The sequence below is a fragment of the Lutra lutra genome, chromosome 1 (genome assembly GCF_902655055.1).
Source record: "Lutra lutra chromosome 1, mLutLut1.2, whole genome shotgun sequence".
Classification (NCBI taxonomy): Eukaryota; Metazoa; Chordata; class Mammalia; order Carnivora; family Mustelidae; genus Lutra; species Lutra lutra.
Genome location: NC_062278.1, coordinates 219,754,012 through 219,775,160, shown reverse-complemented (window position 1 = coordinate 219,775,160; position 21,149 = coordinate 219,754,012). Strand labels below are relative to the sequence as shown.

At 56.7% G+C, this 21,149-nt stretch overlaps 1 protein-coding gene across 20 annotated transcripts in view; it reads right to left on the bottom strand.

Moving 5' to 3' along the window:
• Positions 1-21,149, bottom strand: part of PTPRS (protein tyrosine phosphatase receptor type S) — a 94,683-nt gene that overhangs the window by 28,544 nt on the left and 44,990 nt on the right. For 8 of the 20 annotated variants that reach the window (XM_047708652.1, XM_047708716.1, XM_047708688.1 and 5 more), the window contains exons 5-10: positions 17,696-17,884; positions 15,819-15,827; positions 14,170-14,187; positions 11,879-11,989; positions 9,990-10,001; positions 666-935 (exon numbers count right to left, since the gene is read on the bottom strand). In XM_047708652.1, coding sequence (XP_047564608.1) covers positions 666-935; positions 9,990-10,001; positions 11,879-11,989; positions 14,170-14,187; positions 15,819-15,827; positions 17,696-17,884 — 609 coding nt within the window. The remainder of the gene's footprint in view (positions 1-665; positions 936-9,989; positions 10,002-11,878; positions 11,990-14,169; positions 14,188-15,818; positions 15,828-17,695; positions 17,885-21,149) is intronic. The other 12 variants (XM_047708707.1, XM_047708733.1, XM_047708723.1 and 9 more) reach the window with 3 other exon arrangements.

The window sequence follows — 21,149 nt, the reverse complement described above, 5'->3', positions numbered from 1 at the left end:
AGGGAGTCTTTTGTTGAGACTATTCAGCTCTGCCCCTATGGCCCAAAAACTGCCATACACAAGACACAGGTGAATGGGTGTGACTGTGTGCCAATAAAACTTTATTAATAAAAACAAGTGAAGGGCCAGATGCAGTCTGCAGGCTATCTGTTTGCTGCTCCTTTTCTAAAGCTGGAAGAATATTTGGGCACCTTCCTCTGAATTTCACCATGAACCCGAGACGCCAGGAGAACCTACAATCCTCCAGCCCAGCCCCACCTCTCTGAGTCAGCACAGTCCATTTCCTTCCCTTAGAAGCATTCTCCATCTTCCCTGGCTCGTACCTACTCAACTCTAGATCTTTCTCTGACCAACTTTCCTGGGAGATGAGACCTTTACTCTAGGGGTCTGAACAGTGCCACGGGATCCCCGTCACAATCCCAGGGAAGCTCCATCGCAGCTGCCTTGGCTATGTGGTTGTCTCCCACGCTGGACTCTACGCTCGGAAGAATGAGACCGTGCCTTGCTCCAAAGGGCTGGGCCCAGAATAACACCCAACCAACAAATATCTGTTCACGAGACAACTGTCCCCTCCACAGCCACGAATGACCGAAGCCACGAATGACCATGCATGGGAACTTAGAGCTTTTCCACCTGTTCCACCCAACCCCACGGGCCCCACTTACATTTCACTGTGATCTGAGCCACGGCCTCAATGACGCCCAGGCTGGACATGGCCACGCACGTGTAGTTGGCGGAGTCCTTGACGTCTGTGAGCTCCAGCACGTTCCGACCCACGGGCATGTCGTCCTCGGGCGTCAGGTCTTCGGCCCCCTGCATCCACTTGACATACGGCATGGGTGAGCCCACGGCCACGCAGGTGATGTTCACGTTGCCACCTGGCATGATCTCGTGGCTCATGGGCAAGATGGAGAATCGTGGAGCCACGCGACGGACTGGGGGTGGGCGGCGGTGGGTAGGGGGGAGGGGTGTAGGGTGGGGGGGTCGGGGAGACGGGATGCAGAGGGGACAAAGAAAGAAAAGCAGGAAGAAAGAAAGAAAGAAAGAAAGGAAGGAAGGAAGGAAAGAAAGAAAAAAAAGGAAAAAAAAGTGGAAAACAATTTAAATATAAACAGGGCTGTTTCCTTCCCCCCAGCTGAAATTTTTTTTCTTCCAAATGAAAAGGAAACAAAAAAACCAAATTAAAAAATCAAATTCCAACACAAAGAAACCAAAACTTCAAAGGAAGGTACTTCACAAACAATATATAGAGAGATATATCGATATATAATAAAAAGAGACATGAAGCATTATTTCATAGCAACAGGGTTTCAGAGACCAGAGTGGCTGGTCACAGCACAGTTACGAACACAAAAATTTATCAGCTGTTTCTCATCTTTGCTGACAAGACGTGGCCTCGGGGAGCAGCCCCTCCGCCTGCTCTCCCAAGTGGGGAGCTTCGGAAGATTCTGGCTGCCAGTGTTCGGGGGTGGGGGGTGCTGAGGAGGGAGGGGGCTCTGGGGAAGCCAGAAGGGGAGCATCCCGGAATCCGACGGCACCGGGAGGCAGAGGGGGCCGGGACCTCGGCCCCCAACCTCGTCCCCTCCGGGGACTCAGGGGGTCCTACCCACTTCCCGGGGGCCTCGAGGAAAAGATGAGAAACTCTAATGAAATTTTTGTGGTTTTTGGGTTTAGAAACCCTTCTAAAAGCTTCTGTCGGATCTGACAAGTTTCCATTGATAGATGCAGCTCTCAGAGTCACAAACAGCATGCAAGAGAGGTTGGTTGAGAGAAAGAGAGCGAGGCAGAAGGAGGGACAGAGAGAGAGAAAGAGAGAGAGAGAGAGAGAGGTAATGCAAGGGAAGAGGCCTGGGTTTCAGGAGCCTTCAGTGCACCCTCGTGGGAGCCGGAGAAGAGAGAGAAGCCACGGGAGAGACAGAACAGGAAGACAGGCCCAGAGAGAGGAGTGGGGCAGAGACAGAGAAGGAGGGAGGAGGGGGCCCACTTCAATGCTGCATATTAATTCTAGCGGATGTGACCCAATGTGACACGTCACATTGTCACATCACAGCCCTGGCAGAATCATAAATAGGATATCAATTAATAATAATAATATAATAATAATAAAACGAGGGAATGAGCTTGAACGTTGAGAAAACAGGGACATGTTCTGTGCGTCTCTCAGCGGGGAGGCGGGTGCGGCCTTCTGTCCCAACCTCGTGGACCGTGAAGGCGGCAGGAGGCATTTCGGGGGCTCCCTTTTCGGAAGCTGGACGGGTTTCGGGGCCGGGGGGAGGTGCAGACGCTAACGGCACCTGAACCCCCACAAGGCACGGCTGCCCACTGACGTTTAACTTCAGCAGGAGGGAACTGGGGGGACCTAGTAGATCCTTCGAGCCCGAAAGAGGGTGTCCCTGGCTAAAACCTTGGGGGCCACGAGAAGTCGCGTGGGTGGGTCCCCAGCTTTGGGCGGGTCGGGGAGACTTGTCTGGAACTACAGAGATGAGACTGGAGATTGAACAAGGCTCAAGAGGGCCACAAGGTGACTTGTGGCACCCTGACCTGCCTCAGATTCCACACGCTATGGGTGGGGGGGGGCATGGCTGTCAGGGGCCTGGCTTGCCTTACAGAGGGGGGGGCTCCAGGGGACAAAAGGAAGCAGCCTGGCTCCTGAGCTGGAAATCCCAACCCCTGCTCCCTGAATCCGGATGGCTGGAGGCAAAGAGGAGGGGGGGCAGCACCGTGGGGGTGGGGGGCAGGGCAAAGCAGTGGCAGCCCTTCGGAAAAGGAAGCCCCACGAAAAGTCCAGTGTCACGTTGGAGACGGGATGGAGGAAGTGGAAGGTATCGGTGAAGGGGAGGAGTGGGGGTGCGGGGTCGGGGAGACAGAGGGGCCATGCAGACAGACTGGGGGTGAGGGGCGGGGCAGGGCACCGGGATGGGGGCGGCTTTCTGGCAGGGCTGGGTGGAGGGTGGGGGGAGTTGGGGGAGAATGGGGTCTGGCCAGCCAGCGGACACGGTCCAGGCCAGCCGCCGGCATCCACAGCGAGGCATGAGTGGGATGCCCGACGCTGCGTTGTCATGGAAACAGAACACGATGGGGGATGAGCGTGGGGAGCTAATTAATCAAGGACAGAAAACGGCATCGACGTCCAAAACAAAACCAGGAGGAACAAATGAAAAAACAAAGTGGAAAAAACAAAGGAAAAATCCGAAAAAAAACCCCAACCAAACAAAAATCCCCTCCGTAACTAAACACCCAAAACCAAAAAGGGAAAAAAAAAGAAAAAAAAAAGAAAACAAAACAAAACAAAACAAGAAGACATGGAATGTGTGGGGCTGAAAATCGGGGTCTGAAAGGGAGGAGGGCTGTGACTTCCCCAGGGAGGTGCCCCCCCGCCCGCGGCAGAACACAGGGTCCGGCCTCCTCGCCCAGCACTTGAGAACCCAGGCTGCGGGTTCAAGGTGGCCACGAAGGTGACATCCTCAAAGAAGAACCTTCGGGGCAAACCAGCCCAGCCCTCGTCTCAGACATGCTGAGCACTCAGCAAGGAAATTCTTCCCAACCTCAGAGTCTCACAGAAAACCTCTCCAGGCAGAGGTGGGAGAGCTGATGTAGTTGAATAAACCCGATGGGCCTTGGGGAGGTCCTCTGGGTGCCTCGATTTCTTCATCTGTGAAATGGAGCTAACTGGGGACATGCTCAGAAGGCCATTAAGTCGACCGAGGCAATGCCCAGCACACAGAAGGTACTCAGCCTGGGCATGGGGCCAGCAAAGTTTCCTTCTGGTCTTCCAGGGTTGGGCATAGGGGGAAGATCAGCTAGATTCTCTACCTTACAGGAGTCTGGGATGAATTCATTAAAAAGGAAGCAGAATTTCTGTAGACTCCCCATGATCCCTTTATCCCCTTTATCCCTTCCAACGTGGTATGGCAGGTATCTCTAGTGCCCATTTTGTGGACGAGGCAGGGGAGGCTCAGAGAAGTGATAGAGCCGGCTGGCAGACACCAAGAAACTGCTGGGGCCAGAGCTCAAAGCCAGGACTGCCCGGTCCCTGAGTCTTCTCTCGCTATGGCAAGTAGCAAGAATTACAGCCAAGTGTCTCTTCTTGGCAGCTGGCTCTTGCAAACTCATGTGTCTTTACCTTCTGGGGACAACAAAGAGGGCAAAAGTACCCCCATCATCTACATATAACTATCAACTGAATAATAACCAGGGACCACCAGTTGAATACTATCCAGCGGTCATTACAACAAATGTCCAGAAGCCATTAGTAAGATACTCAGACAGAAAGGGATTATTGGAATATCAAAAAGAGTAAGTGCTAGCTTTAGGATTTGAAGGTTAAGGATGAGCCAAATTTATCCCCGTGTAATAAGGCTCAACATCTTGGCCCACAGACCCCCGTCACATCTGAAATTATCTTAAAATATCTTCCCCTGGGGAGATCTGGAATATACCTCTAGCTTTTTTTAGAAGCAGGGACAAGCATCTCTCTTGAACACATAAAAGACCTGGGGTATAGGATTGCTAATTCTAAGTCGGCTAAATGTGGAAGGGCATTTATCAACAACGGCCATTTTGGTGCTCACAATCCTGAACATGGCCAGCAGCCACCAGTTAAATGGACCTGTCAATAGGATGTAAAAGCTGACAAACTCTGCCTACGGCTTTCTCATTCACCTCGTCTGCTTTGAAGGGTGGACTGTAGGAGGAGGGCTGGTTTGCCACAAGTTTGGGGAGGATCACGCCCATCAGCACTAGGTGGCTCAGAACCCCCTCAGGGGTTGCATTAGGCCTCCGGGCAACCTTCCAGGCAGCAAGGGCCAGTGGCTGACCTCTGTGTTCTGCCCAGTTTGGTGCTGACACCCACCCACTACATCTTTCCACCCCTGGCTGCAAGCTTGAGGTGCGGGTTAGAAAGTAAGGTGGGCGCAGAGCCCACAGGACGGAGTGGCCCCACGGGACCCCCGCCCCCAATTACCGACCTGAATGGAGGGTCCAGGCAGGTTATAAGGGGACCACACCAGCCTTGGTCCTCAGCACGCTCCAGCTGGCTCTCGTTTCCAGCTCTTCTCGTCACCGAGTAGCCGGGGGTCCCAGCGGGGAGGACCCGCATGGGTGAGGGGGTCAGGAGGGTGGGCGGTGGGGGGGGTGGCAGGTTGGGGGGGTGGGTCGCTTCAAACCCCGATTCACATGGAAAAACAACTCAAAAACCGTCAAAGCAACCGGGAGACGACCCCTCCCCCAGGCAGGAAGAGGCAGAAACTCAAAAACCAAAGGGGGTGGGGTTCGGGGGAGAAAGGTTGGGGAGGGGTGAGGGAAAACTCAAAAGTGAGGTGGTCTGGTGGAAGCACTAGGTAGGGAACTCGACAGTGTCAGACATCTCAACGATTCAGCAAGCCGCAGCTCCAAGGGAGGAAGGGGGAGCTCTGCCTGGCATTTTGGGGTGAGGGGAGTTGCGGGTACCCCTCCAAACCCCAAAATGAGGATGCGGGTTGGTGGGGGGGAGATGCCAAGAAGTTCCGCAGCCCCCACAGGCTCACCGAAGCTTAGATTACACCGGTCCTGGGAAGGGAGGGGGTCTGAGCCTGATTCCGAAGCCCGGTTCTCAGCCCCTCGGACGAACCCCAGCCTGTGGCCCTGGGGCCGGGGCGGGGGTTGGGGCGAATACAGGCCCATGGCCTGCCTTGGGCATCTTCCTGCTCTTGCCCCCTTTCCGCCATCCTGCCTCCTCCTTCCCACCGCCAGCTCCCTCCGCCATGGAGATAGCGTGCAAGGCCTGGAGGGACCTGGCTGGAGCCGGGCCCACGGGCTGACCAGCAGCCTCAGCAAGTTGTTAGCATTTTTAGCTGGACGTTTTGCTGCACTGTCGACACTGATTTTTTTTTTCCTTTTTTTGGTACCCTCTCCCTTGCCCCACTTTTTTTTTTGGGGGGGGGTCCTAGCAGAAAATGGGATTGACGTCTTGACAATTGAATGACTTCCTCACCCCCCCCCTTCGCTGTGGCTGCCAGAGACGTGGGGCTTTCCAAATGACAAGGTGTAATCTAATGTTCCCCTCACTCCCCCCCAGAACACAGGAAAGAGCAATGCAAAGGGTGTGAGGCAGGCAGCAGGCGAGAGGGTCTAGAGCTCAGTGTTCCTGCAGAACGCCCCCTCCCTGCCGCCCCACCCTGGAGCCCCCTCTCCCCTTGGGATTAGGGTGGGATGAGGAGAAGGGCTGGGTCCTATCAGGGTCCTGTCAGGGGTCTTGGGGGCGGGCAGGGGGAGGCATGGCCAGGCGTGATCAGCAGGAACTGGGGAGCTCACCAACATACCCCAATGCAAGTCTTTCTGGAGCTACGGGAGGCAGTGGGGGGGGGGGGCAGGGGCGTGGCCAGAAGTCAGGAAAACACCTAGAGGTCCTACCCACTAATCTGACATGGCTCAGGGGCCAGAGGTTTAATTTTCAAAACCACCTGTCCTGGGGTGTCTGGGTGGCTCAGACGTTAAGCGTCTGCCTTCGGCTCAGTTGTTAAGCGTCTGCCTTCGAGCCCCACATTGGGCTCCCTGCTCAGCGGGGAGCCTGCTTCTCCCTGTCCCTCTGCCTGCTGCTCTGCCTACTTGTGCTCTCTCTCTCTCTCTCTCTGTCAAATAAATAAATAAAATCTTAAAAAAAGGACGGGTCAGAGAGAGAGCTCCAGGGACCACCTGGAAATTGGGGCAGGCTAAACCCACTGGGCATTCAGTCCGGTTCCTGGGCTCAGAAGTCAAGACTTGTCACTGAAATGTCCCAGCCCCTGCTGACCTCCTCCGAAATCCTAAAGGTATCCTGAGTCCCTGGAAGGCGGACCGCTCTTCCCCATGCCCCCAGCTCACTGCGAGCTCTCCCAGCCAGCCCTCACATGCCATCAGGCTCACCAGTTAACTGGGTCCCGCACACCATGGTTCAATGACACTACGTCGCTAGACCAAGGGGTAAAGGCACCACCTTTGGCCACTAAAGTGAGACCCTAAAGCTTTACAATGTTGAAGAGACAAACAAGAAAATTAACAGCCAGGGAGAATGAAGGTGGATCCCCTTCCCACCTTGTCAAAAACCTGAGCTGCACCTTCCCCAGGGGAGTTCTGGAAGCGGAATGAAAAACTGGGCTTGGTTTGGACATCGTGGGCCTTTGCATCACAGAGATCCGTTTCCAGAGGGGAAGGGCCCCGTCTGAACATCCCGCCCGCGGAACCACCCAGCAGGGTCAGCAGAAGTGAAGCTGGGTGACGGGGAGTTAGAGTTCAGCTGGGGGCAGGGACTCCCGGCAGCCCCCACTCACGGCTCAGGCTGCTCTAGCAACTGTGCAAACGTTTGTAGCTTTTAGGGCGGGACAGGGCAGGCGGCCCCCCTCTTCCGGCGGAGCTGGTGCTTCTTAGCAAGGTAGCTCAGCACCCGAACTGGGCCTGGTTTTTTTTTTGCCTCTCGGACTCTCTGGCCACCGAACTCCCTGGCAGAGTGACAGGGGGCTCTCGGATGGCCACTGCTCTCACAGGAATTGGGTTGGAACCAGGAGAAAATGAAGTCACGGGATGGGTTCAGAAAAAAGCACCAGCGAAAAATGAGATCTGAGCACATGAATTTGCTTTGCCTACAATTCTTTTCAGAGTGGTGTGCTGTAGCCATCCTACTCCAACAGCAGATCTGCAAGGTACAGCATGGGCCAGATGAGGTCCCCAAAGGAGGGAAGGGACTGCTTGACCTCTCCCCTTTCCTGCTCTCCAACAATCCCACCAGCGATCTGTTAGGCGCCATGCACGACACAGGGCACTTGAGCATTAATTAGCTCAACGGAATCCTCCCAACTCCCCTATGAGCTAGTAAGGGGGTGACCCTTCTTGAGCAGATGAGAAAATGGGACCCCGAGGTTTCTGGTGTCTAGCCCAAGGTTATACAGTCCAGGGAGGGGCAGAGGCGGGGTTTGAATCCACGTGGGCCAGAGCCCAAGACCCTCGGTCAGCTCTCAGCTCTAATTCCAGCTTTGCTGGAGGGCCTGGAGATCCTCTCCTCTATTTTTGGAGCTCTTCTGTGGGCCGGCCTGGCAGCTCTCACTCTGGGTTCCAAAGGAGATAGGAGAAATCAATCCCTTCTTACTGCATCTAAGTCCTCTTGCCCTGGACTTCCCAGTAAGTGGGAGATTAGGGAAGGAAGGTGAGCGACAAGAGGGTCCCGGGAAATGGTGGCCCAGTAGCCCAGCCTCCTCTCTCAACTCTCACCTATGTTGGGTAGTCAGCTGAGGGGTCGGGGGCTAGAAATTTAAATTTTTTTTCTTTTTTTAATTTGGGGTTGGAGTGGTTATTCTCGAGGGCTTGCCTTTCTTCGGGGAGGGAGAAGATGGGAGTTAGCATCTCTGAATCTCCAAAGGTTTGCGGGAGAGAGATGCCCTGGTAGGGGTGGGGAGAGGAGGGTGGAGACAGAGAGAGACAGAGACAGAGAGAGGGAGAGAAAGAGAGAGTGAAAGCGAGGGAGAGGCAGGCAGTGGGAGAGCTGGGGAGGCAGAAAGAGAAGGGGGAGAGGCTAGGTCCAAAGTTCCCCTGGGTTTTCTCCAGAATTCCACAGTTCTGATGCTCGGGTACTCAGAAAGTGACCGTGCTGTGTTGCTGGACAAGACTCCCGTGACTGGGGCTGAAGCCTGTGTGGAGGTGGAGGGAGCGGCCAACGTCGCCTGCGAGGCGAAGGCATAGCACTGACGGCGGGATAACAGCCTGTGCCTTTCTCCTGAAGTCGGTCATGCTACATTTCCTGATAGATGGTTCTGGATTTGTGCCCACTCCAGCTGCCATCTTGAGTGCTGCCGATGAGCCAAGCATGCATTGTTACAAGAGGATGACCCAATGTCAGGCAGCCACTTCCCACGTTTGGACTGCCACTCTTGGTGAACAGGGACTCGAAACGCTGGTTGCCCACTTAGCTGCGCTTCAAATGCCTGTTTTCTGGGTCGTTTGGGAGAGGGAGGCAGTCTCATGCCGAGGCGGAAAGGCGGGAACATGCCTGCTTAAGCCCCCTTCCAACATGGCTACACTGGGAGGCTGAGGTGTCAGCTCTGGGGCAAAGGGGGCTGGCCAGCGAGGCCGGGCAAATGGGGCTGCTCTCCCCACACACCCCACCATCTGTCTACGTCACCTCCCTTGTGCCCTTGAGCGCAGGCGGTCACTTTCTGCCCCAGCATCCCAGCTGTGGGACCCCTACCGCCCTCCTGGATGGTAGCTGGGACAGGAACACTGGCTTTTAAGTCACAATGCGTTTGGAGAACAACCACAGAACAGCTCAGCCCAAGAAACTGAAACCAAATAGCACGTAAACACGAGACAGAACCAAAGACGAAACACTCTGGGGGAGAAGGGGACCAGGGTGAACGGGGATGGGAGGGGGAAAAAAAAAAACGAACTGATCGGTTTCCCCCCCCCAAAAAACAAAACAAAACAAAAAACCAAAAAGAATCGTAATAATAATTAAATGAAAGAAAGAAAGAAATACGAAGGAAACCAAAGGAGAAAAACGGAACAGGAGACGAGAAAACACTCCAACAGAAGGCGCTGGGAATTCACCAAACCAAACCGACAAGAGTGGCATGCAGAGAAATTGTTACATTCTCCCGGCATGCATCAGGCCCAAGTTACCATGACGACGAGGAGTGCAAAAAACTTAGCAACAACATTACCAACGGATGCATAGAGGCGACCACAATGCAAGCATCGCATGTGTGCGGCCGGCCCTAGGCCGGGCTGGGCGCGGCTGAAATTTTCGTGTCTTTCTGGGTTTTTGCTCTCGCTTGGCAGTTTTTTTGTTTTGTTTTGTTTTGTTCGCTTCGTGCTTACTACTCGTATTCCGTCATTTATTGACTTGTTAGCTCTCTGGCTCTCGTTTTCCGTGTGCGTGTCTGCGTGTGTGCGCGCGTGTGCGTGTCTGTGTGCGTGTCGTGTGTGTTGCTTTCGGAATGTAAAAATGTGGGTAAAGAAAGTAAAAAAGAAAAAAACACACCAACCTTCTCGAAGCTCTGAGGGATGTAAAGGGGGTTTGATGCAGAACACAATGACATGGGGAGAAGAGAAAAAATAGGGGAGATACAGAGAGTAAAAAGAGGACTTCCCAAGGCTAAAAGCTGCAATAGTTTGTTGTTTTCTCTTTAAACCAAAAAAAAAAATTAAAATTAAAAAATAAAAAAGAACAGCAATGACCTTTTTCTCTTTTCTTGACATATTACATTTGTCTTCCACGATTTTTTTTTTTTTAAATTCATTTCTGGAGCGTCTGAGACCCAGGCAAAGATTGGGAGGCTGGACCCCCAAAAGATCAGGGGCTCATGCTGGGGGACCCCACCTCCAGGGGAATGAAGACACGGGGGGGTCCCCCTCCCTTGTTGCACCCTCTCTAGAGGCCTCCCCCCCTCCCCATGCCTGCCGTCCACGCTCTCTCCTCGAACCCTGCCAGACTTACACACCCCCATCCCAGGTGTTTGCAGAAAAATAAGCAGGTTAGACGAAGACCAGTCAGCGGGAGCCGTGGACGCGCTACAACTCACCAGCGGTGCCACAGCAGTGGGTCGGTGTCTGCCCCCTGCCCACCCTCGCGCCCACATCCCCATTCCCTCCCCCCACGAGGCCTCCTCCTCAGAGACAGATGTCCAACCCAAGGTGCAGAACCAAGGAGCTGCTTTGGGGGGGCCTGGTGGGGCTGCGCTTGGTGGGGACCAAGCGGGGAGAGTCTGTGGGGGGGGTGGGGAGGAGCTTCCCGCCTCCTAGCTGGAAAATGGCGGGGGCTTGGTGCCTCGTGTGGGGGAAACTGAGGCCTGGAGAAGTGTGGGTGAGGTCAAGTACACAGGGCCCATCAGGGCAATCCCGGGGCTCGAAGGGGGATCCTGTTTCCTGGCAGCAGAAGCTGCTTCTACCACGGATCTGATCAGAAACAGCCACGGGGAGGCGGGAGAGGGAGGAAAGCAAAGGGAGGAGGAGGAGGCAGGTTACAATTTCTGGAAGACCTGAAGAGAACCAACACAGGGATAAGAGGGGTTGACCCAGGCCTCTGGGGACAAGGGGAGGCTCCCCCCGCCTCCGGCGCCTCTGAAGGGACACCAAGGGACTGAGAAGGAAGTCTGTGTAGATGCTCCCCAGGGCCGCCTTGGGGGATGGGGGTGGGGCGCTGGGACAAGGACCCGGTCTCCCGGGCATGACGAGAGCGACCAGTCTCGCTGGCGTGCCGTGCCGGCCGCGGCCTGATGGGGTGCCGAGCCCCAGGCCCGAGTGCCTGCCGTGGCCCCGGCCTCGCTCGGGCCGACACGAGTCCTTTCCTGAGGGGGACCAGGAGACAAAGAGCACCGGGCTCTGGGACAGCCAAAGGTGCAGGGGCCGGCGGGGGGCGGCCTCAGAGACCCCCCCCCCAGCTCTCGGACCGAGGGTGCTGCGGGGGGGTGAAGCGGGGAGCTACGAGAGGCCACGGAGTTTGGAGAAGCGAAGCAAGCACACAGCAAAGGGGGGGCACGGCACGACACACCACAGAAGCCGACTCGGATGGGCGGGCGGGGGCGGGGTGGGGCGGAGGCCTGCAGGCTCCCCCAGCCCTGTGGGCCCCAGACTGACCCCCTTGGCCCTGCCCCATTCCCTCCTGCCTCCCCACCAAGTCCTACAGCCCCTGGGGTGTCCGTCCCAGGCACGGGGGCGGTGGGGGTAAGCAGCCCCCATTGTAGAGGTCAAGAAACTGAGGCCCAGAGACGGACGCCGCCTCACCCAAGGTCCTGCTGGGACCAGGGGGTGGGGTGGGGGCCCTCCTGCTCGGGTCTGCAGGGAACAGGGGAGCCCGGAGGCTGTGAGCCCAGGGAGGGAGGGGGTAACGGGACAGGACGGGTCCCTGTCTTCGACCTGGATGCGGCGTCCCTACCTCGCACGTAGAGATTGGCGGGGGAGGAGTAGCGCGCGCCGGCGCTGTTGGTCGCCACGCACTCGTATTTGCCTTGGTCCGTCTCCTCGCTGCTCTCGATCTGCAGGGCCCCTGCGGGGAGAGGGGACAAAGCCGGGCCAGTCAGGGAGGGCCTGGGCCTGGGCCGGGCAGGCGGTCCCAGAGCCCCGCGCCACCTGTCTCCTGCTCGGTCTGGGCCAGAGAGAGGCAGATGAAAGAGATGAGTTAGCCCGGAACCCCGGCTGGGCTGTGGGTCCCCTGGCACGTCTCCCCACCTCCCCGCACTCCGAGCCCAGCCCAGCACCAGCCTAAATGCACTGCAGTGCCCCACCAAGGCCTCCTTTCTTGCTGGGAAACCAGGCAGAGCGCCCGGCTGGTGTTTTTTTAGAAATGACCGCCAGGTTTCACTGTGGAGCTGGAGAGGTACGTGTGCCCTCCAGGCCAAGGGGACTGAGTTGGCCTTCATAAGCCACAGCAGTCATCTGCAAGACCCTGGGTCCAAGAGACGTGTGGGTTCAGGAATCTGGTGGTTGTCCCCCTGGTTTCAGCCGGTGCCCATGTGTAAATGAACACGGAATGGGCTCCTCGAGTGTGTGTGGAATGACAGATCTTAAAGCCGGCAGCGCCCGTAGAGAGAGACGAGGTTGCCTTTCTCTAAGACTAACTGACTAACTCACGTTAGCTAAGGTAAAGGATGTTGAGATGACACACATCAGGTGTGTTTGAAATCAAAAACTTGGATTAAAGCCTCCTGCCCCTGAAACGGATTGAAGAGGAACTTAAGTTTCCCCCTGGATTCCCCCAATGTCATCTAAGCAAGTCCGAATTCACCCACCTGCTCTAGAACCACGGGCCTGGATTCAGGATCCTGGTGCTGAGGAGTCATCAAACGAACTTCCTCGAGAGTGTTTGCAACTACGGTCCTATGCCCAGGGCCATGGCACTCCCGGGTTAAGGGGGGACACTCTGCGAGTGTTTGAAATCAGCAATCTGAATGAAAACCTCCAATACCCACAAGCCAGGATCAAAGAATCTGTTGGTCATGAGCGAATAAAACTTTAAAGAAGAGGCCAGTTGCCTCAAGTATCCTTAAAGTCATCGGCCCCAATCAAAGATCTTAATGCCTCTGAGTGTATGAAATTAGGGCTGATTTCCCCCCTCTCTGTTTGAAACCACAGGCCCAGATCAAATAGGTTCCTTCCCACGAACATATAAAAAGGAACAAACCTTCTCCAGACTGTATGAAGGCACGGGCCTTGAGCAAACATCGCAGTGCCCATGAGTAAATGAGAAGGAGGCTAACATTTCCCCAGGGATTTTAGAGACCACACGTCTGGAACAAATACTCATTTTCACAGGTAAATGAAGCGTACTGAACCTCCTTAAGGATGTTTAAAATCACAGACCTCGGAAAAGACTTGAACACCCACGAGTAAGTAAAAATGAGGCAAATGCTTCCACAAGTATGTTTGAAATCAAAGGCCTGGGTCATGGTTCTCATTTTCATAACCAAATAAAACGGGAGTCTGAATCCCAGGTATCAGAGTTCCCGGCACCAGGAGTCTGAAAATCCAGTCCACGCTCCCAAGAAGTCCCCCTTCCCAGCTGTTCGTGGCTGTCCCACGGAAATGACATGGACCCACAAACGAGGATCCCGGATCAGTTTCTTCGGGGACTATGGAGGCAGGCTCTTCCCCCATTTCCCACACTTCTTCCTTTCCCCCAACCTCAAGGCTCTGAGGAGCAGCAGGCAGCCATTACTGTGGCGGCCCAGGGAGGGCCGGGAACCTACTCTAGGTCACACAGCATTCCATGGCAAAGCCAGGACTAGACACGGACTCTTCCCTACGGCTCCCACCCAGGCCTATTCCAGTCTATTTTTCAGCACAGGTGGGGTTGGCCTTTGAGACTAGCTGTCTCTGCTCCATCGGGCTGGACCCTCAGATCCAAAGCATAGGAAGACTGAGGCTGGAGAGAAACAAGGCCTGTGCACAGAGTAGCAATCAGCGTCTGGCCCCCAGAGCTCTGGGGGGACATGGGAGGTACAGCCCCTCCCCTGAGGCCAGGTGGCCTGCAGGGCAGCCATGGTCACACTCGGCCCCTTGGCCACACACAGCGACAGAGACACAGAACTGGACAGACACTGGGCAGGGTGGCAAGGGGTAAATACATGGAAAGGGCCTGGGTGCAGCCCCCCATGGAGCTTGTGGGGGCCGGCGGGGGCAGCGAGAGAGAGCGTGAGTGGGCGGGAGGGTGAGGAGAGAGCCTCTTACCTCGGATCGGAGTGCTTTCTGTAAGGGAAGCAGAGAGAGTCAGGTGAATTTCAGAAGGCAGTCCTGGGGGGCCGGAGGGCCGGGGGGGCCCAGGGAGGCCAGGCTGGGCCACAAGCCAGGGCCGTCCACTCTGCCCCAGGGGTGGGGGCCTGAGCCAGCCCTGAGGGCTTGTCAGTTAGGAAGACTTCCCACAGGAGGCAGCAGTCTCCTGGGGAAGGAGGGACTGAGCCCAGAAGGCCCTCTAGGCTGGTTTTAGGGCTGTCCCTACGGCCCAGGGAGGTCTATGGCCTGGTCTGGCCCAGTTGACTGCCTTCCTTCTGGGCTGAGGGAGGGAGGTCATGGACCTCCCTTTCTTCTTTCCTTCTTGGAAGGGACAGGGAGCGAGGAAGGTCTTGGGAGTCTTGTTAGAGACACGGGGAGAGGAGTTAGTGCCCCAGGGCTGGGCATTAATAAAGCAGAGGGAAGGCGTTACAGACAGGCCAAGTAAGAGGGACAGGGGAGAGCAGCGAGAGGGGAGCGAGGGCGGAGGGAGGGGAGGGCCCTCCCATCTCCTGAATCTCCAAAAGGAAAAGAGGAAAGGGCAGTCTTCAGGTTAACCTGGGCGCTGGGGCAGGGGACACCTCCAGACACACAAAGAAGGCGGTCCTGGCTTGGAGATCATACGCCCAGCTCATCTTCCAGGGAGAGATCCGGCCCCTCTCTCTCTACTGATAGACAGCTGAGAACCCCGCCCAGAACAAGTGGAGCCCGGGGACCCTGAGGCCAGGGCAGAGCGAGAGAACACAGCTCCTTCCGCCCAGTGCAGGCAAACTGATGGGCGAATGGGTGCCCGGAGGGGCCAGCAAACTGTCACACCATGAGTCAGAGGCAGGGGTGGGCTGTGAGCTCAGCTCTCCAGCCTCCCATGCTTCTGTATTACCTCTTCCGGAATCCGCAACCCAAGAGACCCCTTTCTCTTCTTTACTTAGGAGGAAATGGGAATTTGCCTAAGGCGGCAAAGACTAGGTGGGCAGGAATCCAGAGGCCACAGAACAGGACCTCCCAAGATGGCCTAACAGCCCAAGGCCACCGTACTGAGAGGAAAGGATATACCTTTAATAGGTGGTTCTGCTGCTTAACCTGAGGAAGAGGAAAAGGAACTTTCATGGGACTAGAGCAGTCACTCTCACTCTAGTAAGAATTAGCCCAGCAGTCAGTTTTAGGGCCTTCAGGCTGGATGTTGACAAAAGAGGAAGTGCCCCATGCCAGCCCAGCAGGGAAGTCCTCTCTCCCCCTCAGACCCAGCTCCCAAACTTCTGTAAGTTCCCCATTTTCCAGCAGTGTCAAGGCTGGGGGATTGTTAGGTACAAAACTTCACTAGCCGTAGGATTCCACTCATTTTTCCTTAGTCCCCATTCTGGGATCTGACTGGCCTCTTGTGGCCTTGTGTTTTTTCCTCTTTTCCCTTTGGTCTCTTCTCTCTGCAGCCCCCTGGTGCCTGACGGGGGAGGGCTGGGTGGCTGGTGGGGGAGGGGGTCGTTAGTAAACATGCCACGTGGAGTGGGTCACCGTTACTGTCACAGTGGCTGTTAGTCTGGGGGGAGGGGGCAGGAGGAAGGGAACAAAGAGGGGAACGTTAGTTGTTGACATGGTGAACAAATGAGACTTACCAAAGGTTTCTGAACGTTTTTAACAGAGGGACAAGAAAAGAGAACAGGATGGTTAACGGGCATAGTGCGAAAGCCTGTATCCTCACCGGGACGGGGGCAGGGAGGGGAGGGGAGGGTAATCATCAGATTTTTTATGATCAATAAAGCAGCGGACATTCGTTGAGCACCTAGTCTGTGCCAGGCATCTGGTCACGAGCCCCAGCGAGGAGGCGCATTTCATGGCTGCAAGACCCAGAGAAAGAGACCTGCTCTAGGACACAGCGGATGCTGGCTCAGGTGCTGGGCCCCGGGGTCCACGCTCTTCTCTCTACTGGGGGCTGTGAGGGCAGAAGCCAGCAGGGAAACAACCGGATCCTCAGGCTGCCATCAGCCCGAAGCTGAACCCCTCAAGCTGCAAGTATCCTCAGACAGATGGGAGGGGGGAAGGCTGTCTACCCCCACCCCTCCTGCACCCAGGGCAAGGCCCAGGTCTCTCCACGGAAGAAACCCTGCGCTTAACGTCTGCTCCCTCTCAGAGCTTGGTGAGAAGCAGAAAGCAGAGGACGGGCAGACGGACCCTCGGCGGATGCTGAAGGGACCGGCAGTAAGTGGGGGTGTGAAGAACCACTGGGAGGCCTTTAGGCAGGGCTGGCTCCAGGGCAGGGGGCTGTCCTCAGAGGAAGGGTGGGGAGGAGAAAGCAAAGTGGTATACCCCAACATGTGTAATCACAGCGGACGGAAACACCCAGGAGGGCATGCGGGCACGTCCCTATTGCGTGTCTGCACACGTGGGGACTGGGGGCATGGCTGGGAGGGACAGTAACGTGGGTGCGTGTGCAGGAGGGAGAAGGCGAACCCACAGGCAGGTGGCAGGGCCTGCATCGGCCTCCCGCGGGAAGGTCAGGCTGCCGGCACCGGGAGCCCAGACACAGACACGTGGACTCATCATGAAGCAGTGCGATAACTGACACAACACACAGCGCCCCCCCACACAGCACCCCCCCCACCCAAGACAGACAGACTCACAGATGGGGCACGCGGCCATTACACTGAGACACAACCGTGAAAGCACCCATCCCAAAGGTGACCAAGGCCTTGTGCTCTTCCGACCCGGCGGGGACCTGGACACACAAGCAGGACTGCCTCCCTGTGCCCTGTCACGTCCTTGCTTCAGTCTCAGAGACAATCTCTCCCTGTAGCTCTCTATGGCTCCCCACTACCTTACCTGTCTAAGGCCTCCCGCCACCTCTGGAGATTCTCACTGCAATCAGCACTGGAAATTCTCTCTTGCCTTTGCCTTAGACATCTCTCCTCTCCTCTGGCCTGTCAGGGCCCCACTATATCCTCACTGGACAGGCCCACGGCTCAGGAGAGAAGACACTCTCCCTGTGCCACCCTCCATGCCTCCCCACTATCTTGCCTGTCTGTGCCCCATCACACACCCAGTGGTTAGGCTCTGAGGATGGCCGCCCTTGCCACTCTCCACGGCCCCCCTTACCTCTGCCTGTCTGGACCACACCGTGTCCCCACTGCTGGGGCTTTCCATCACTTGGAACATCTGAGCCTCCTTAGGACTGCGCCGCTTGGGGACTGGAGAAACTCTGCCCCTGTGGTGTCTGTAGCTGCCTACCACTGTGCATACTGGGGTCCGTTAGCACCCCACTAAGGCACGGACACACTCCCCTCCTACCATCTGCTGTAGCTCCCCATTACCCCTGCCTGTCCATGCTCCATTATATCCCCGCTGGCTCAGCTCCGAAGACAATCTCCCCACCCTAATGCCCTCCCCGTGGCTACACATCCCCTCTGCCTTTCTGTCTCCCATTAGCCCCCAGGGCTTGGGCCCTGGAGATGCCGCCCTCCGTGGCTCCCGCATCCTCCCAGCCCCCTGTGCTCACCTGATCGCAGCTGTTTTATGCGCCCGTTGCTGGCACTGGGGTCCACAGGCAGGAAGTCCTTGAACCAGGTGATCTCGGGGTCGGGGTTGCCGCTGGCGGCACAGAGCATGGTAGCCGTGCGCGTCCGCTCCACCACCTTCAGCTGGGGGCCCATGTCGATGTTGGGGAAACCAGGGGGCAGCTGGTCCTCTGAGGGTGGAGACGGGGGAAGAATAGGGCAGGGGGCCGGTTGCCACATGGCCGACACTGCCGGGACGCAGGGGACCCAAGTTCAGCTCCTGCCTTGAAGGGGCAGCTTCTGTGGCTGCTTGGCACATGGGCGATCGGTCCCATGGGATGGAGTGCCAGGGGCGATGGCAGGGGGCAGGGGGCAGAGTGCATGGGGCCAGACTGCAGCTTCTGGCTCGGGGCCACTCTGCCACATAGGGGATGACTGGAGAGGTCTAGGGTGTGGGGGATTCTGATGGTCACACCTGGGGTGGGGCCCTAGAATGTCGCTCAACACCCCATCATGTCCAGGACACCGCCCTACCCAAAAATGATCCAGCTCGTGTCAGCAGTGACACGGGAAAGACTTTCCCAGTGGGGAAGATGCTGGGTCCTTTAGAGCATCCAGAGCTAGTTTTAAAAACATAAACTCAGACGCCGGGAAGGGGGAGCGGGGCCGAGTCAGTGAAGAGTCCACCTCCTGATTTCGGCTCAAGTCATGATCTCAGGGCCGTGGGAGCAAGCCCCTCGTGGGGCGTCTGCTTGAGATTCTCGCTCTCCCACTCCCTCTGCCCCTCACACCGTTTAAAAAAAAATAAGTAAATACAGACGTCCGTAAACAGAAGCCTCACACGGTACGCCCTTCCAGTGCAGTCCTTACCTCCCGGGGGGACCCAGATCCTGGCCCACACTGCCCCACCAGCCTCGGCAGCCCCATTCCGAGCCACCTTCACACTCTCTCCGTCCAGCCACACACACCTCACTGCTCCTCAGAGAGGTTAAGCTCCCTCCTGCGTCCCCCTTGGCCTCCATCTCTGCACTCAGGTGCCCTCAGGCTGGCTCACACAGTGGAGCCACACACCTCCTGGACTCCAGCATATCTAAGGCCAACTCTATCCTGCTGTGCCTATGTCGCCCCCACACCCCCCAAGGCCCAACACCGGGCCTGGCATACAGTAGGTGCTCAATAAATGCATGAAAAGTTCAGTTCCAGTTGCTGTTAACCCACCAGACGTCCCTGTGCCTCCAGGCCTCAGTGCCTCCAGGCGCTGGCCAGGGTCTGGCTTCCCTCCATGGTAAAGGGGGGTGGGAGAGCCACCAGGAGGAGAAAATGCCCCTTATGTCTGGTGCCAGCAGGAACGTGGTCACTGGCATGCCTGAGAACCTCACCAGACTCTGTGACCTAATTGAGCTGGTGTCACACCAGGGAATGGAAGCAGCTCAGGGGGCCACCTGCTCCCCCACCCCCACTCTCCCCCTCCAGCACTTGACTCTGGGTGCCTTTTGCTCTGATCCGGAACACCCCCAGGTCCACTGTGGCCCTGCCATCTGCAATGGACAAAGGATTCCCTAGGGCGAGGGACGAGGCTCCTTGGTGCGAATTTAAACACCCACTCGCTCCTTCACAGGCCAAAAGGAGCCCCCCCTCCCCCAGCAAATTCACACTGAAGCCTGAACCCCAGGACCTCATGGACTTTAAAGGGGTGATTAAATTACAATGAGGCCACTGGGGTGGGTCCTAATCCAATCTGACGGGTGTCCTTGCAAGGAGGGGAGACGGGGACACGGACATGCCGAGGGACGAGCACATGAGGATGGGGGAGAAGACAGCTGCCCGCATGCCTAGGAGAGAGGCCCCAGGAGGGACTGGCCACGCCAACACCCCAGTCTCAGACTTCCAGCCCCCCTAGGACCAGGAGAGAATTTGTCATTTAAGCTGCCAGATGGTTGGACTGGGTTACGGCAGCCCTGGCAAACCCATGTGGTTCCCACCACCCCGATCCTGATGGCCAAGTGACAGCAAAACCAATCACGGGTGGGGGCTGGTGAAACTGAAGGTGAACACGCAGGAACGCGGGGGCTACAAAGCCTATGAGGAGGGGTGCCCCGTGGCCACCCTCCAGAGACCCCTGACCCTCAGCTCCGCATCTACGGTTTCCATGCGCCGTGCCCTAGAGGAGGATGTGGAGTGGCTCAGAGCAGCATGGGGCTGGCAACAACTTAACCAGCTATCAACGGGGACTCATTATCTACATGCTGGGCCACCCATGGGAGCCAAAACAAAGTCCAGACACACTGCTACGTGGACAGGTTCAGAGTGAAAGACAGTATAGATGAAGGGTCAAAAACTACTCTCCCAAGGCCAATCCCGGCCCTTGGCGTGTTTTTGTCAATAAAGTTTTACTGGCACACGGCCACGTCTGTGTCCACGTCATCTACAGCAGCTTTCCGGCTACAACGGCAGAGCTGAGAAGCTGAGACAGAGACTGGGCTGCAGAGTCAAAAATATTTCCTCCCTGGTGTTTTACAGAAAATGCTGGCTGTCTTCTGGACCAGAAGACGCTTATCCGCGTGCAGGGAAACGATACACAGAGGTCCAGAAGGAGCAGGGGGCTTGGTGGGTGCTCTGGGGTATGGGACTGGGGCACTGACGAAGAGGTGGGTGAGAGACCACCATGCCAGAGAGATCGGAACTCCGGACACACCGTTGGGGGAGGGGTGCTTGGAAGGCCAAGTCCCAGTCCCAATCCTGAGCACTTTGTACCAAGCACTCTACAGGTAAGTTGCCATGCCCTCCTCTAAGATGGGACCTATTTCACAGAGGGGGAAACTGAGGCTCAGTTTCAGCTGCTCTAGCGCATAGAGCCACACACAGACAGGCTGTGATTCATACCCAGGCCTGGCTAAGCCCAAAGGAAGCTGGGACGGACCAGCTTCGGCAGCCCTCATCCCCAATCCGGGGACTGGACCTACTCAAGTCTGAGGAGGAGGGGCTGGACCCTGTCCCAGGTGGGTCAGGCCCTGATCGTCCTTCCTCCGCCTGAGGCCTGAAGCCCACAGGTGGTTCTGATCGGCTACCCATGACGTCACTGGAGGTTAAGGCCAAAACAACCGGCCTGGCTTCTCCGCGTTCCAGGCCGGCATGTGTGCGCCTGCTCACCCGAGAACGCGGCCACTCCCACGCGAGTTCACACGTGAGCACTTACCCTGCGTGCCTGCGGCCCCAGGGGCCCCACCACTGCGCGCGTGGGTGGCAGCCAGCGGTGGGGGTGGGGGGCTGGGTACCGAGAGCTCCTAATTAAACAAAAATGTTCATCGCGTACCACATTGTGCCCGATTCCTCGGAGTTTAATTAAAACAACAGCAAGGGAGGCGTGAGCAGGGTCCACAATCAGAGAGCAGGGGAGGGAGGCAGGGAAAACTGGGCCCAGAGCTGGGCCAACCGTAGGGAGAGCCCTGGGACTCA